The 14,846-nt window shown below is 31.8% G+C and overlaps 1 protein-coding gene across 1 annotated transcript; it reads left to right on the top strand.

Moving 5' to 3' along the window:
- The first annotated feature begins 9,525 nt into the window (after positions 1 to 9,525).
- Positions 9,526 to 12,468, top strand: LOC136975522 (ileal sodium/bile acid cotransporter-like). The gene is made up of 6 exons (XM_067270588.1): positions 9,526 to 9,794; positions 10,246 to 10,451; positions 10,520 to 10,724; positions 10,801 to 11,061; positions 11,730 to 11,877; positions 11,950 to 12,468. The coding sequence occupies exons 1-6, from the start codon at positions 9,636 to 9,638 to the stop codon at positions 11,988 to 11,990; spliced, it is 1,020 nt and encodes a 339-aa protein (XP_067126689.1). The 5' UTR covers positions 9,526 to 9,635; the 3' UTR covers positions 11,991 to 12,468.
- The last annotated feature ends 2,378 nt before the right edge of the window (positions 12,469 to 14,846 follow it).

Raw genomic sequence — 14,846 nt, forward strand, 5'->3', positions numbered from 1 at the left:
GGCGCAACTGGCAGGCGCACCGCGCGGCCAATTGCCCCACTTGACGCCCGGGGCGGAAAAAAAACTGGCCCTGTCCTGGGCCAGTTTTTTTCCAGATGATTCTAAATTATTTAATTATAATTTTTAAATAATTTATTATTAATTTAGATAAGATATGGCACCTAACGTCTACCTCTAGTATCAAATTACTTAGTATTAATTATTAAATTTAGCGGATTCATAGCCGGAGTATTTAAGGCGATCATTTCGCTACGTATCTATGTATTTATCGTGATTTATAAAAGCAAGACTACAAAACGCTAAACTGAAAGTAAAAACAAGAAGAAACATACAATTTATTTTTAGTTTATTGTTTATGCTATCTTAAATTAACTAGTTAAGTAACGCTACATCAGCGTGTAGTCGGAACGAAGCTGCTCGCACTTTTATTTTCTAAATTATGAGGGAAAAAAGAAACAAAGAAGCATTCGTTCTCAACAATATATTTGATTTCTATTGGATCATTTAAAGGTACAAATATAAGGTCAGAATAAGCCATTAATTAATTGCTATGCCAACGTCTCACGAAATTCTGTCCATCGCTATGGGCCTTGGACTTACAGATTGACTCGTAGCGATCTTTATTGTAATTCTTTAAAAATACTGAGTCAGTTATTTTTTTCACTCGACTCAATGTAACATAGGTAAGACCGATAGCTGTCTCTTTTTCCCTATATCTATTTTGATTTTTGGAAGAGTTAATCCCTGTGACTTATGTATAGTCATCGAGTGTGCTAAGGTAAGGAGAAACTGTCTACAAGATCGCAATATACTGCCATCGTTCGAAGAGCGTGTTATGGGGATTCTTGGAAATAGATTACCGTAGATGAAAGGTCCCATATAGCTATCGAATTCCACTAAAATAAACAGAGGAAGAGCCGGAGGGCAAGCATTAGGAGCATATAGAATGTAGCGTATCATCCCTAGTGAACCATTGACGAGACCTGTTTGCACTCATAAATTGACTCTCAGCATGATTCTGGCATTAACTGAGAGATTCAAATACTTGGAGAGACCAAGAGATGAGTCATCTTTGGACGAGGGCGGGGCAATATCTGGAGTGTTTTCAGATGCTATATAAGCAAGAGGGCATCCAGTTGACTGCAAGTAGTTTACGTTGCTTTGTTTAACTTGCTTGTTTGTTGGATATAGCTTTACTGCTGTTTGGAACTGATCAAGTTCATCTCTGGATAAATAGGCTCCATTTCTTGTCGTCAGAATGTTCAGATCTGTATCAGAGAAATATCACCCGAAGCTAGATGATGTAAGACATCTGTGAAGAAACTATCTGCACTATTTTGTCTATGAGAATTACTAAGTTCAATGAACTCAAAAGAATCAAATGCAAATGTAATGTAATGTCCCAACAGGGTCCCTACCTTGTTGGGACATTACATTGTAAAAAAACGCTCGAGTAGAGAGGAGTATCTTTAACAGGAGGAAGCTGACGAAAATCACCAAATAAATAAAGAATCCACCAAACGGCTCATCTTCCTCGGGGTTTATCTCCCTCAATCTTCTCTCGGTCATGTAAAGCATTCTTGCACTAATCATTGACATTTCATCGATGATGATGAATTTGAGCGACTTCATCTCAATCTGGAATCTCTGTTCAGCTTCTGCATTTAAAGATCGAAATTTCGTACTAACGATAGGAAGACGAAGGAGATAATGGATCGCAAAGCCATCAATATTGATCGCTGCTGCTCCACTAAAACTTATTATTCTATAAAGATTCTTTATATTTGTTGTGTATCTAGTTAGCGATAACGTTTACCTTTCAAAATTACCGTTTTAGTGCTTGTCATATTTTCCCACCACTAGATGACGCTTCTACACATGCGTGCAGGAAGCGAGTAACACTTGACTTCATGCATTCCTTGTCAACATTATAACTCCAGAATGAGTTGACCAATCTTGATGAAATTTTCTACGACGACTCATCATCACTCAGGGATGAAATGATTAAAATTTCACTCTCAAAAATGATCCATACTGAAGAAAAACGCGATCTTCGTTTTGACCCCTATCTCCCGTTCTACAAAAATGGATCATTTTTGAGAGTTGAAATTTTAACCAGTTCATCCTTGAGTGATGATGAATCGTCCTAGAAAATTTTATCGAGATTGGACAACTCATTCTAGAGTTATAATGTTGACAAAGAATGCATGAAGTCGTTTCGTCACTTCGTTTCGACAATAATTGAAAATACGTTTGTGAGCTTTAGAAATACTGTAATTAAATTGTTTTACAGGCTTACAAAATTATTAGCCTATTTTCTTGTAGCATAAGGTAGGCTATGAAAGAATCTAGCTCACGGTATACACAGAAAGGTAGTATTTTTCTGCTTTCAAGGGTTTTATTTTATCACAATGAGTGTGTGGACCCAGCTGCAACACTGCACGCAATGAATCATGATACGAATAGCTACTTACTTTAACTTTAGGAACTACATACATCCTGCCACACTCATTCAAACCGTAGCGTCAAATGGCAAAAGCATTGAATGCTTGTAATTGGTCACGGGTTAGCGCTCGACAAACTAGCTGGCCACATGGAGTTTTTTGAATATTGTTCACGTGTCAACACTTAAATAGGATCCAGTTTCCCATTGAAAGTCCTCCCAGTTCATTGCAAGAAGTTTGTAATGGTTCCAATTTAGGCAAATTGTAGGTGGATTCGAAAAGGTATGTTTTATCATTACATTTGTACTGTGATATACAAATAAGTACTGTACCTCACATTGTGACTAAAACAATACACTTTACATTAGTAACATTGAAAATTACGGTACTTACAGGATACACAAGAAAATTGATTTCTGATGTCAGAAAAAGTAATTTTCACATAACACTACTTTCCAGAACAAGCGGCACTCAGAGGAATTGGCTTCCTCGTTATTCTAGCCTCTTCTACCTCCACTATGTTAAGCTAATGGAACCAACAATGACGCTGCAATATCTCTATTTTCTAAGAACCATTCCACATTAGGCAACTTTTCGGGACATATCTTGATCTTGGACCAAAGCAAGAAAAAAATTTGAAGTTTCACTTTAAGCAAATAATCTGAGATCTTTATAATGCAGACTGGATAGATAAAGGAGGAATTTTGTTTTTTAAATCAACTAGAATTTATTATCTATCTGTTGTGCAAAACTTTGTATTGACGGAAATAAGTGTTAACAAAATATCAGCAGAGGTAATAGATGCAATTGAAGAGATAAAGATCCTCTGGTGAATCTCTTAACGATTTTTTTTCATTTTTTGCGCTAGTGTTGCAGTGTTTTACACCAGTCCTTTGTTTATTCAAACAAACTTTTAACACATTAAGCAAGTCTTCTAACCACTTTGTAAACAATTTGCATGTGAATAACTCCTAACAAATAGTGTTACAGCAAGACCATATTTCTATTATGTTTCTGGATGAGTTCTACGCTTAACGGATAAGTGACATAAAAATAAATCCCGTGCACCGGGCACCGGGATAGTAACTGGGTGAGAAAGTCAATTCTCACAAATTTCTCTAGATAAAATGATGTTTCCAGATTTTTTGCCTCATCTTATAATGATCAGTTCGGGACACGCTGATAACATTAAGCGAATTACATTAATACAGATATAATTAGTGGAAATAATAGCTTTACTAATTAACATTAGTGTTAATACTGGTTAACTGATTAACAATTGCTGGTTAATAGTCACCATGTAAAGGCTAATAGCATGAAAAGACAACTTCAAACGAATACTTAACCAAAGATAGTGATAAATATATTGTAAAAAATAAGTCATTAGGCCTCAAAATATATTAAAATAACTTACATACAGTAAGACCCCGCTTAACGCGGGGGATACGTTCCAATAAGTTCCGGCGCTAAACGAAACAGCGTTAAACGAGGTTATCTTAACATGTAAATAATGAGGATAAGTGAAACAGAATAGTGAATAAGAAAATTTATCAGTTTTTTTGTTTGTTTTATTTTTTAACATTTATTGTTAAATACTTTTTATTACATTAATTATAGACTTATTTATTGCTAATATCGATTTTTATTCATAAAGCATTCATGAATATCAAAAAAAGCTTGAGTAAAGAAGTTATGTTTGTAATGAAGGTTCTTCCTCATTTGACATTTTTTGTTTTTGTGAAGAAGTCATCTAACGTCGTTTGCCTTTTCCTTTATCGTTCAGCAAGCAGTTGTCGATAGCAAGATATCGCATCCACGACACTTCGTCTTGCCTTTGAACTTCTATCAAAATTGAAATCGTTTTGTATAAACTGATCCATAATTTCCTTTATAGTGGCTAAACGTTTTTTTAGATAATCCGTTGAAAGTTCCATTTGCTCCTCATCTTCAGAATTCACCTGCGTGCACCTGTCATCTTCGTGCACCTGTTGTTCTATTAATTCTTTAAGATCGTCGTTGGAAAAACTTTTACCAGTTGTAACTTGCAAAAATTCTCTAATATCCTGAACATTTATACCAACCCTGTTTCATTAACTAGCTTGACAATTTCATTGACATTAACAATGGATTCTCTTGTGTCAACATCCTTGCTTAACTCCGGCCATACATTCTTCCATACTCCTTTTATACATTTCTTGGTCACTCATTCCAGGAAAGATTGATGTTGTCTACAACATCCATGATAGTGTAGTTTCTCCAAAAATTCTCTAATGGATTGTTCATCTTCTCCATCGGTTTTATCAATCAGTTGTCGGAATGCCCGCCGCAGAAAATAAGCTTCCATTGGTTGGATTAACGAATGCAGCAGCTGCTTTTGTATCTCCATTTGCCGCTTCTCTAGTAATCTGTATGTTATGAAGATTGTTTCTGTTTTTAAATCGATTGAACCACCCTCGACTAGCTACGAAATTTTCACTCGTGTCGCATTTTTAATTCTGAATATGGTTAAAAATTGTTCTCGCTTTTTCCATTATAATTGCTTAACTTAATGGCATATTACGTTCAACTTCATAGTCAGTCCAGATGGAGAGTCGTTTTTCCATTTCCTAAAACACGTTGCTTCTCGTACGGGTAATATAGCGCTCGAACGATATAACATCACGTTAAAACGGTATAATACAGTATATAAATATTGTACTATATTTCATAGAACTACCTACCAATCATCATGCAATTGTTAGTAGTTGGAAACATTTTAAACCCTCGTTATGTGCTGAATCACTATCATTAATTTGTTTACTATTTCTAATGATGTTAATGAAGGATTAAATAGCCAACATTAATTCTAAAATATCGAAGAGTCTATAGCAAGACTTATTAGGATCGAGAAGCGTGTACAGGAGGGTTAAATAATGCAAAACTCAAAATTCAACTCCACGATTTGTAATTTTGAAAGGACCACTCAATGGACTTTAAAGTATATTGCTGTACTTAACTAGTTCTGTCATTTTGATGAATCATTACAAGAATATAAACAACCATTCATGCAATTTAACATTATGTAACTGTAATTTTTATATAATATTAACAAATCGTTCTTTAATGTTAACAGTTGTTTTTTTTAATTATTTAAATATTTCGTAAATAAATATAATATTAAGTTCGAAATGAATTAATCAATTTATATCTAAATACATGCAAAGTTTATAAAACAATTGTGTCATATAGACTGCATGAATTCTTATGTATAGGCCTATTCATAATTACTTTTACTTTCCCGGCTCTGTTATATATAGCAGAGGGAAAGTATGGCGATCGGTCAAAAATGACCCTTCAAGTATTTTATATTTTTGGACTAGGGACTTTGAAATGTCGAGATAATGCAAAAAAATCGAGGGTGATTTCTGTATGTATGGATGTCAATGTGTGTGTGAGGGGTATGGCACGATTTTGTTCATCCACTTTCAATCTTAATAACTCCTGTGCCTTTTGTCGAATATTTCTGAAATTTCGCTGGGAGATTTGTTTATGTGGCATTCATGCTGTTAAATTTTGGTGGTTAAAGGTCGACCGGGTGAGGAGATAGACAGGGTCATGTGTCATATCTCGAGTAGTATCAAACTTAATGAAGATTTTACTCGTTATTAACATTTAAGATTGTTTTTTTTAAATAAAATTCATCTCTACTCTTAAACTTAAGCTTTTTGTCATTTTATAATGACTAATACTGTAATATAAAAAGTTTTAAAATAAAATATCATAACAGATGGCGCCATACAAAATTTTACTTTTTCTGTCGGCAATGTTACTCAACTCTTTACTGGATTTTTTTTTTTTTTTTTTTTTTAATAAAAGGATATGGCAAACACAATAAATTAATTAGAATAATTAAATGATATAACTTTAGTTTAATTATCTTGCTATAATAAAATTTCAAAATTCCAGTTTATATTCTTACTTTTTCTATAGGGCTGACTTTATTTTTATATTCTTGTTTACTTTAATATATGTATTTTGATTATATATAAATAATTGTGTATATTATAAAATTCACAAGAATATTCTTGTGAATTTTATAACATAAAATCCGATATCAAAGTTAAAATAATTATGTAATTATTTTAACTTTGATATCGGATTTTAATAAATCGGGAGCTAATTTTTTAAGCGAATTTTTGTATTAACAATATCATAATGTGAGAGAACCGTTATATATACATATATATAACTGTTAGTTTTAATTAAAATACAATTTATTGCAATATACAAGCCTCGGCGAAATAATAATATTTTTAGTAAAATATGACTCAAAATAAAGTAATATTTAACTTAAATAAGTGTGTGATAAATTTATAATGCGAATTAAAATTATATAATAATTAGCAATAAAACTGAAATAAGCTTTTATTAATAATTTCTCTTAATAATTCTTAATTAATAAGTTATACTGATTTTCTTATAAATAAATTAAGTGTTGAATGAAGTGTTACGATAATACAAATGTCGGTTTCATTATTAGCATTCTCCATTTCTAAACATTCTCTTAACATTATTATAAAATAAAAATTTACATTTAAATATATAATCATTCATATTCTTACATGTAACTAGGGTTTCTCAAACGGGATTCCGGTTGTTTTTTAACCCGGAAAATTCTTCTCATCCCGGGAAATCCCGCAAATTTCTTAAAAATTCACTTTTTTTTTTATTTTGTGTTAAGGTTGGGGAAATTTTGCAAATAAAAAGTATAATTAACTCATAAACTGTCAGAATATATTTGTATTTATTAATTTTAAATCTACTTACTAGTTTTTAAATTTTTGCTCGTATGGCAGGTCAAAAATGGTCAATAATTAATATGTAGCTTACTTATGGCAGGACTCTGAAAATCCTTTACTTGTCAGAACCTGTAATATCTGGAATAATTGTGCTTACGCTGTCTTAATTTTTAACCATGCCCAGTAGCTTCAATAACTGCGTAAAGCCAGGTTGTGCAAATTGGGCAAGGATACAAACGAGTACGAAGTCTGCAAGTATGAAGTTTTTCTTCATAAACCTGATTATTAAAGACAAACGAACTGCCAAATTATTGGGCTATAAGCTTAATGTTTCTATTAAATCAGCCCAGGTACACAAATCAAGAATACTGGAGAACAAAAGAATTACTACAATCTCGAAATCGAAATAGAAATCTTCCAGGCTACAGGTGAAAAAACACATAACATCTGTCTTCTCTTAAAAGCATTAAAGACGATTCCACCCACATCAATTGAATCAGAAAGGGCATTCTCGGTAGCAGGAATTTTCATTAGTTAAATAAGAACCAGATCGAGTGATCGGAGTATTGATCATCTTTGCTTTTTAAAATCTTATTATAAAAATTTACAATAATATTTTGTATTATGTTTTATTTAAAAAGCGAAAATTTCTAACTTTGAAGTTTGATCTAAGTTCATTTTTTTAAATTTTTAACTCAATTCAAAGCATTTTTATTGTTGTTGTATGCAATTTCCAGCAAACTTTAATAAATTTTTTCTGTTTGTGAAAATTTCTACGTAATTCAAAGGTAACTTTTAATAAATATCTCACACAGCATTATTAATATGATTTTGGAGGTTGCAGAACATATTAAATTACTTTAAAAAATGAAAAATAATTATATCATTTGATTCTAAGATATTTTTTATATCTTAAAAATAATTAATTCTATCCCAGGATTTCCCGGGATCCTGGGAAACAGTTTACTTTTATCACAGAATCCCGGGACAAGCAAAAGACCGGGAAAAGAGAAACCCTACATGTAACAGACTCAAAAGATATTATATACGAATACATCTACATTAAACCCTGTGTACAGTATATTTTAATTCAGTTTTGATGATTGTAATGTTTATTATCAAATACAATAAGCACACTTCTATTGTATCTTTCAATAAATTAAACCTTATGTATATAATTTTAATAAATAAGTTTTAATTTTTTGGAGAAGTATCAATATATTCTGTGTCTAACTTTTCTTTACCATACATAATAAATATAACTTCTCAAAAGCTTTATTTTTGACTTTCCTTCTAACCAAAAGTAATCTGTAACAAACCCCTTTTTTACATAAACCTTTACCATTTACATAAACATATTTATTAAAATTCGTATGTAAAGTAACCTGTATTAAATTTATGCGACTATAATATAAATAATAAACTAAATATCATACTTGTGTTGTTGATTAACGCTTAATCGAGAAGAAACAGTTAGACTGCATTTTCTTATTAAAATTTATACTTTGGCTTTTTTTTCGATTGGGCAATATTATTATTATTGAAAATACGTATTTTCTTTAAGTATTGTATATAATACTTTAAGTAAACTCTTTATGAAGGTTCAATATTTACTTCATATATTGATTTTCAGGAAGGAAAAATAAAACTATGAATGATCTTAAGTTTAGGCAAATACGTAGAAAAACATTTTAAAAATTTTAAAATTTAACAAATTAATTAATGATTTTTATTGAGTAGGCCTACATGGATTTAAAAGTCTTGTCAGAAAATATTAGCTGAAGTTAGAATTCATGATCATGGCTTTATCGATGCAATTTCTGAGATAAATTAGGTAATAAAGTGAATTTAATTAATTCATAAATTTATACCTCCATCTGCTTTAAATTTGTTTTGAACAGAGGACACCAGTGGCTGAGTGGATCATCGCCGTAACTAGCCTTTTATGCGCCCGGTGCGAGCATCTGTAACTACGCCTCAAAACTATGAACCAAAACTTGGTCTAGGTCATTTCTGCACCCCAGTGGTTAGGCACCGCTGGCACCGCCCTAGTTACGTCATTGGAGTGGATAAAACTGTACTGAAATAGCTGGTGGCGGTTTCGCGCCTCACCAACGGGCTGGCAAGTGGCTTTTTCCATGTATTCTTCACGTGACTAACACTTAAATAGGGGTTAGGAGTTAGTTTCTCATTAAATATTCTACGGAATGCAAATTGCTCATATGTTGCCTATCGATCAAATCCAACTCTAACACAATTCTACATCGGCGACAGTTTACTCGTATAGCCCTAATATTTTAATTTGTCACTGCTCTATATACTTATATAGAAAATATTCTTAATTATAACATTAATTTAAAAAAAAAAACTTAAGAAATTTTGTACACTTTCAGATACTGTAAACGGCCATAAGATGAATGAAAATGAAGACTCAGTTAAGATAAATTTAACTTCTAATTATACAAATGTTATTCATTTTAATGAAGATTTCAAAAAAGCTCAAGATATCTTAATAATTATATTAATTATATTAATTATGGTTGCAATGGGAGCAGATATTTGTTTTAAGCAGGTGAGTAGATGACAAGAATTATATTTACTCTACAGGGTGTCCCAAAAGGGTGTCTCCAAGGATGATGGCAATCCAAAATAAACAATGGGAATAGGCTTAGTCCTATATGTTACAATGCGTGGCGAACCCAATGTTGACCACAAAGTTGGCCTCTAACGGCATTCGTTTAAAAAATATCTTTAAAACCGTGCATCTCACACCAAAAAATGTCAATTAGAAAGTTGTAGGTATACAAATTTTTTTTTTTTTTTTTTTTTTTTGAATAACCTTAAAAATATTCTTCGTTGTCAACTTTATGGTCACCATTGGATTCGCCATGCATCATAACATGTTGCACTTCCATTGTTTATTTTGGACTGCCATCATTCGTGGAAATATTCATTACATTACTTGTGTCCAGGCTTTTGGGATACTCTGTATTTAAATTGCTGAAAAGTGTTTAATTTTGTAGATTTGGATGCATATTCGAATACCATTTGGTCCCGTGATAGGTTTACTTTGTCAGTTTGTAATGATGCCTTTAGTGGGTTTTGTTTATAATAAAATATTCAAGTTTCAATCAGGAATAGCAACAGGATTACTTATTATATCGTGTTGTCCCGGTGGTGCAGTCTCTAATGCATTCACTTACTTTTTAAATGGTGACGTTTCTTTAAGGTGAGTCTCTAAGCTTTGTTAATTAAAAGTTTACGTATTATAAGCATTTACATTATAATTATTTTCAGTGTTACTATGACTACAATATCTACCATTCTAGCATTGGGAATGATGCCTCTTAATATGTGGATATACGCAATTAGAACAGAAGCAAATACGATAATTATACCCTATAAAAACATAGGTTTGTCTTTGATTATAATTACTTCTCCTATATTATTAGGTATGGTTATAAGATGGAAAATTCCAAAGATATCTACATACGTCACGAAGGTATATTCTATATTTTTGACCAATTATTACTATTCTAAATTAATTTATTTTAATTATTATCATTTTTCATTGATAGGGAGGAAGTGCGTTAGGTTTTATGATTCTTACTACGGTACTAATATTAGAGTTTATCGCTTATCACGAATCTTTTCATCAGGTATCCTGGAAGCTTATCGTAACTTCTATATGTATGCCTATAACTGGAATGATATTGGGATATTTAGTTGCATTTATATGTAAAAGACCACAGAATATATGTATAACAATAGCAATTGAGAGTGGGATTCAAAATGCAGCCGTAGCATTTAGTGTTATCGTTTTATCCTTTGATATCAGAGTAAGTTTTTTTTTGTCCTTCATGCACACATGTCCAAAACTTAAGAACGACACGTTGCTAGCGATGATAGCTAGAAAATGTCTGTGTCGAGCCTGTCACCATGTTGTGAGTGCTATAACACTGTTCGAAGTGGACGTATTCCATACCGACTGGTCTCTCTGCCCAGGTATTAATAAGCACGTTTCATCCATTCTCCATCTACGTCCAACTGCTGTATGTATCTTTCTCACCAAAGACTTTATTCTATTGCATTGATTTGTAAACCCCTAAAAGTAAGACGGCCGGATGGCCGAGCGGTCAAGGTGCAGCCTACCGCTCTGTGGGACCCGGGATCGAATCCGAACGGGTCGAATAATCCCTAGGTATTTTTCGGGAAGGTGGTCCGTTCGGATATGTCGGGCCCCGTCCCTCACCACCCGGTCGCCCCATTGTGGGCCTGGCCGAACCCATAATGGGCCGTCTATAAGAGGCCCTGTTAGTGCCCACAGGGCGGAAAGAGTTAAAAAAGAAAAAAAAAACCGCTACAAGTAAGTGTGTATTGCCGTGTTATACTTAATATTGTTACTCTCTATTCGTGTAAAAATGTCGTCGTTCTTGGATTTTGGACTCGTGTGTATAAATGTTCTGTTTATTTTATTAATATTCCTGAATTTATTATCTACTTTTAGAAGCATATTTCAATTCTTTTAATCCCCTGGTTTTATGGAACAGCGCAAGTTGTTATATGCGGTATTCTTAGTTTAATTTGCTACATTTATAAGAAATACCTGAACAAACAGCAACCTGCAGAATGTGTAAAAAGTATTGAAAACCAAGGTAATTACATTCAATTACATATAAAACTAGCACTAAATTTATATATAAAACTTTGTTTTCCAAACGTTTCAGATATTCAGATAAAGCAAACAGATGAAATGACAAGATTTTAGTTGTTTCAATTTAATTGTTGGCTTACATGTTTTAAAATAGCTTTAATCTTTGAAAGGCCAAGCGGAAGAGGTATCAGTGTAGTGCACTAATGGATTCTGGTTCAAATTCGGATGGTTCAGAAATGAGCCAGATATATCGTGCTACTATTTTACTAATTTAGTATTCGGCCACTTCCATTGTAAGCTTAGCCAAAATTTTCAGTCATGAAAATCAAAGTATCAATCTTTTTAGTATCCTCAGGGCGACGGGCTAAAGTTAAATATATTTTTTAAAATTTTATAATTTATAATGTGTTTTATTCGGTGGTAGACAATGAATATTGTTAAATATTCTGTGGGAAAAGCATATTTTTTTTAGTATTATGTATGACTATCTTTCATATATGCAGCTCTAATTAATCCAAGTTCCAGTGCGGGTCGGTGTCTGAAAATTCCTTTTAGATTTCAGAAATAATAAAACATGAATTTCTGTATATAACTGTATCGTTAGTATATTTTGTTCACTTTTTTTAAAAACAACAAAGTTATTCGTTGTTTTCTTTCTCTATTCTGGACAATACTGTTCTATTACAGTTTTTATTACGCATACATAAACATCACTGAGTGCGGTGTATTAATAATAAACCAACGAGTTGCCAAAAATAAAAGAAACAATTAATATCTGTTGTGACAAAATTATATAAAGTCCCGTTCTTTTAATGAAGCCACTAATTTGTTCTTAGTCCCACTATATGCAGAGTGGATAAAACCACTGAACACTGATAGTTGGTGGTGAGTAAGCATTTGGATTGAATAAAAAGACTCCTCGTGTTTACAAACATAAAAGCAGAAGCAGCTCTGTTTTCACTTTCTGCAGTACTATAAAGCAGCTGTCTCATTGAAGAGCACCGCAATTGATAAGAGTCATTTAGCGCGTGCCTGGTAAAAGGGGTTCTAATACAAATGGATAAACAAGCCCATTTTATTTGAAATGAACTATGTCATTGGTTCGCTTGTGCACCTGTATTAAAACAGTAGTCTCTGTAAGAAGACCTCCCAACTGATATTTCTTACAAATGAAGAAATGATAGGAATAGGAATAATTTTGTTGCAACGAAGAATTCTGCAATAAGCAGTGGATTTATAAAGCGAAAAGTTACTTTTAATGGTAAAGCTTCTTTGTTTTGTCGAAACAGTGTCTCTTTCTTGTTTTGTTTGGTGTCACGACTTGGCGAATTTATACTTACTTGGCAAATTCATCAGGCTTTTGTCAAAAACAGTTCAGTGTACAGTAGATTGAACTGTTATTGTCTTTATCAGGAGAAAATATCTTTATTTTCGCCTGATATTTTGTTCTGACTTTTCGACTGAAATCTTTTCTATTTGCTAATCGGAAACTACACCAATATAATAAGTCCTATTAATAAACAAGGTTCAAGTAGACAAGGATACAAAATAGGAATTGATAAGAGTAAGGACAAAGAGATAAAAAGAATTAATTGGTTATTTGTTTTTTTGCTATCTCAATTAATTGAATTTCTTGTTATTTATTATTTTTTTTAAATAGTTTGGTATCCAAATTGTAAAAATTCGTCAGCCAACGGTGTAAGATTGTTCCGTTTTCCCGCTGACAGATCCAGGAGCGTGATGATTTAAGAGTTAATTAATAATCATTTTGTTATAAAATAAACAATAAATAAAGTTGAAGTTGATATTTCTATTTGTTGGTATTGTCTACTGTTTAATAAATTTTTATAGAACGCTTAATTAATTCTCTATAAAAATAATTAAATTTAGTTTATATACATAACTCCCCTCATTTAGGAACTTTCTTATTATCTCGTGCAAACACTTTTGATGATTTACTTTATAGATAAAGTTTGTGAGAATGGTTTTTTTTTCTCTTGATCTAGTTTTAATTTATAAAAACGTTTGCTCTGAGCTCCTACTTTCAGTTTGTGTAATGCAAAAGTGCGTGCAAATATAGAAGATTTAATATATTCTTATTTTAACAAATATCTCCAAATTTCTTCTCTAATTTTGCATTTCAAAACTAAATAAATTTATCCTTGTACTATATGAAATGAACCATTGACATAGCATTTTATTTTGAAAACTATTTAGTTAAAGCCTTTAATTATATGTCAGAGTAACCTCTAAATGAAAAGATGTTCTATTTCAAATTATAAAAGGAATTTCTGCCTTGGAATCGAAAGAACCTGCAGTTTACTGCATGTAGATAGCATGAAATCTATATCGTGACCTTGGAACTAAGGACCCAATAGGGCGCTCAGTAGGGAACTGATGTTCTGGCCTTGTGTTTATAGACCTGGAAAGCGCCCATTGTATCATGGTGCCATCTGTTGAAAAATATGAAAAAAATTACCTTCACTTCAATTCATATATTAATTATATCGAAAGGAAATACATCGGAAACCTTATAAATTGAATTCACCTTTCATCATCATAATAGTTTCAAACTAAAGAATATATATTTCATTTTTATTTATACGAGAAATATTCATCAGTTTTTAAAATGAATAATTAGAATAATTTAATATTAGTTGGTTTTTTAATTACATAAACAGTAAACATATTTTTAGGTTAATGACCTTATTAAAGGGCACGAAGACAAATAAAACGTCCTTCCTAAACAGACACTAACATGGTATATTTTTATATATAATAATTATAAATTTATTATTATTATTTTCTAGACAAAATCTAGGATAAGTTTAACGACATAAAAATTTGAAAAGAAAAACTTTAATTAAAAAAATCCTACCAAAACAAATTAAAGTTTTGTTACATATCACATGATTTTTTTTACTTTTATGTCATTAACTGAATTTAAAATATTACTATTTTACTCGTTTA

This window comes from Centruroides vittatus, unplaced genomic scaffold, assembly GCF_030686945.1.
Source record: "Centruroides vittatus isolate TY-2023 unplaced genomic scaffold, ASM3068694v2 contig_374, whole genome shotgun sequence".
Lineage (NCBI taxonomy): Eukaryota > Metazoa > Arthropoda > Arachnida > Scorpiones > Buthidae > Centruroides > Centruroides vittatus.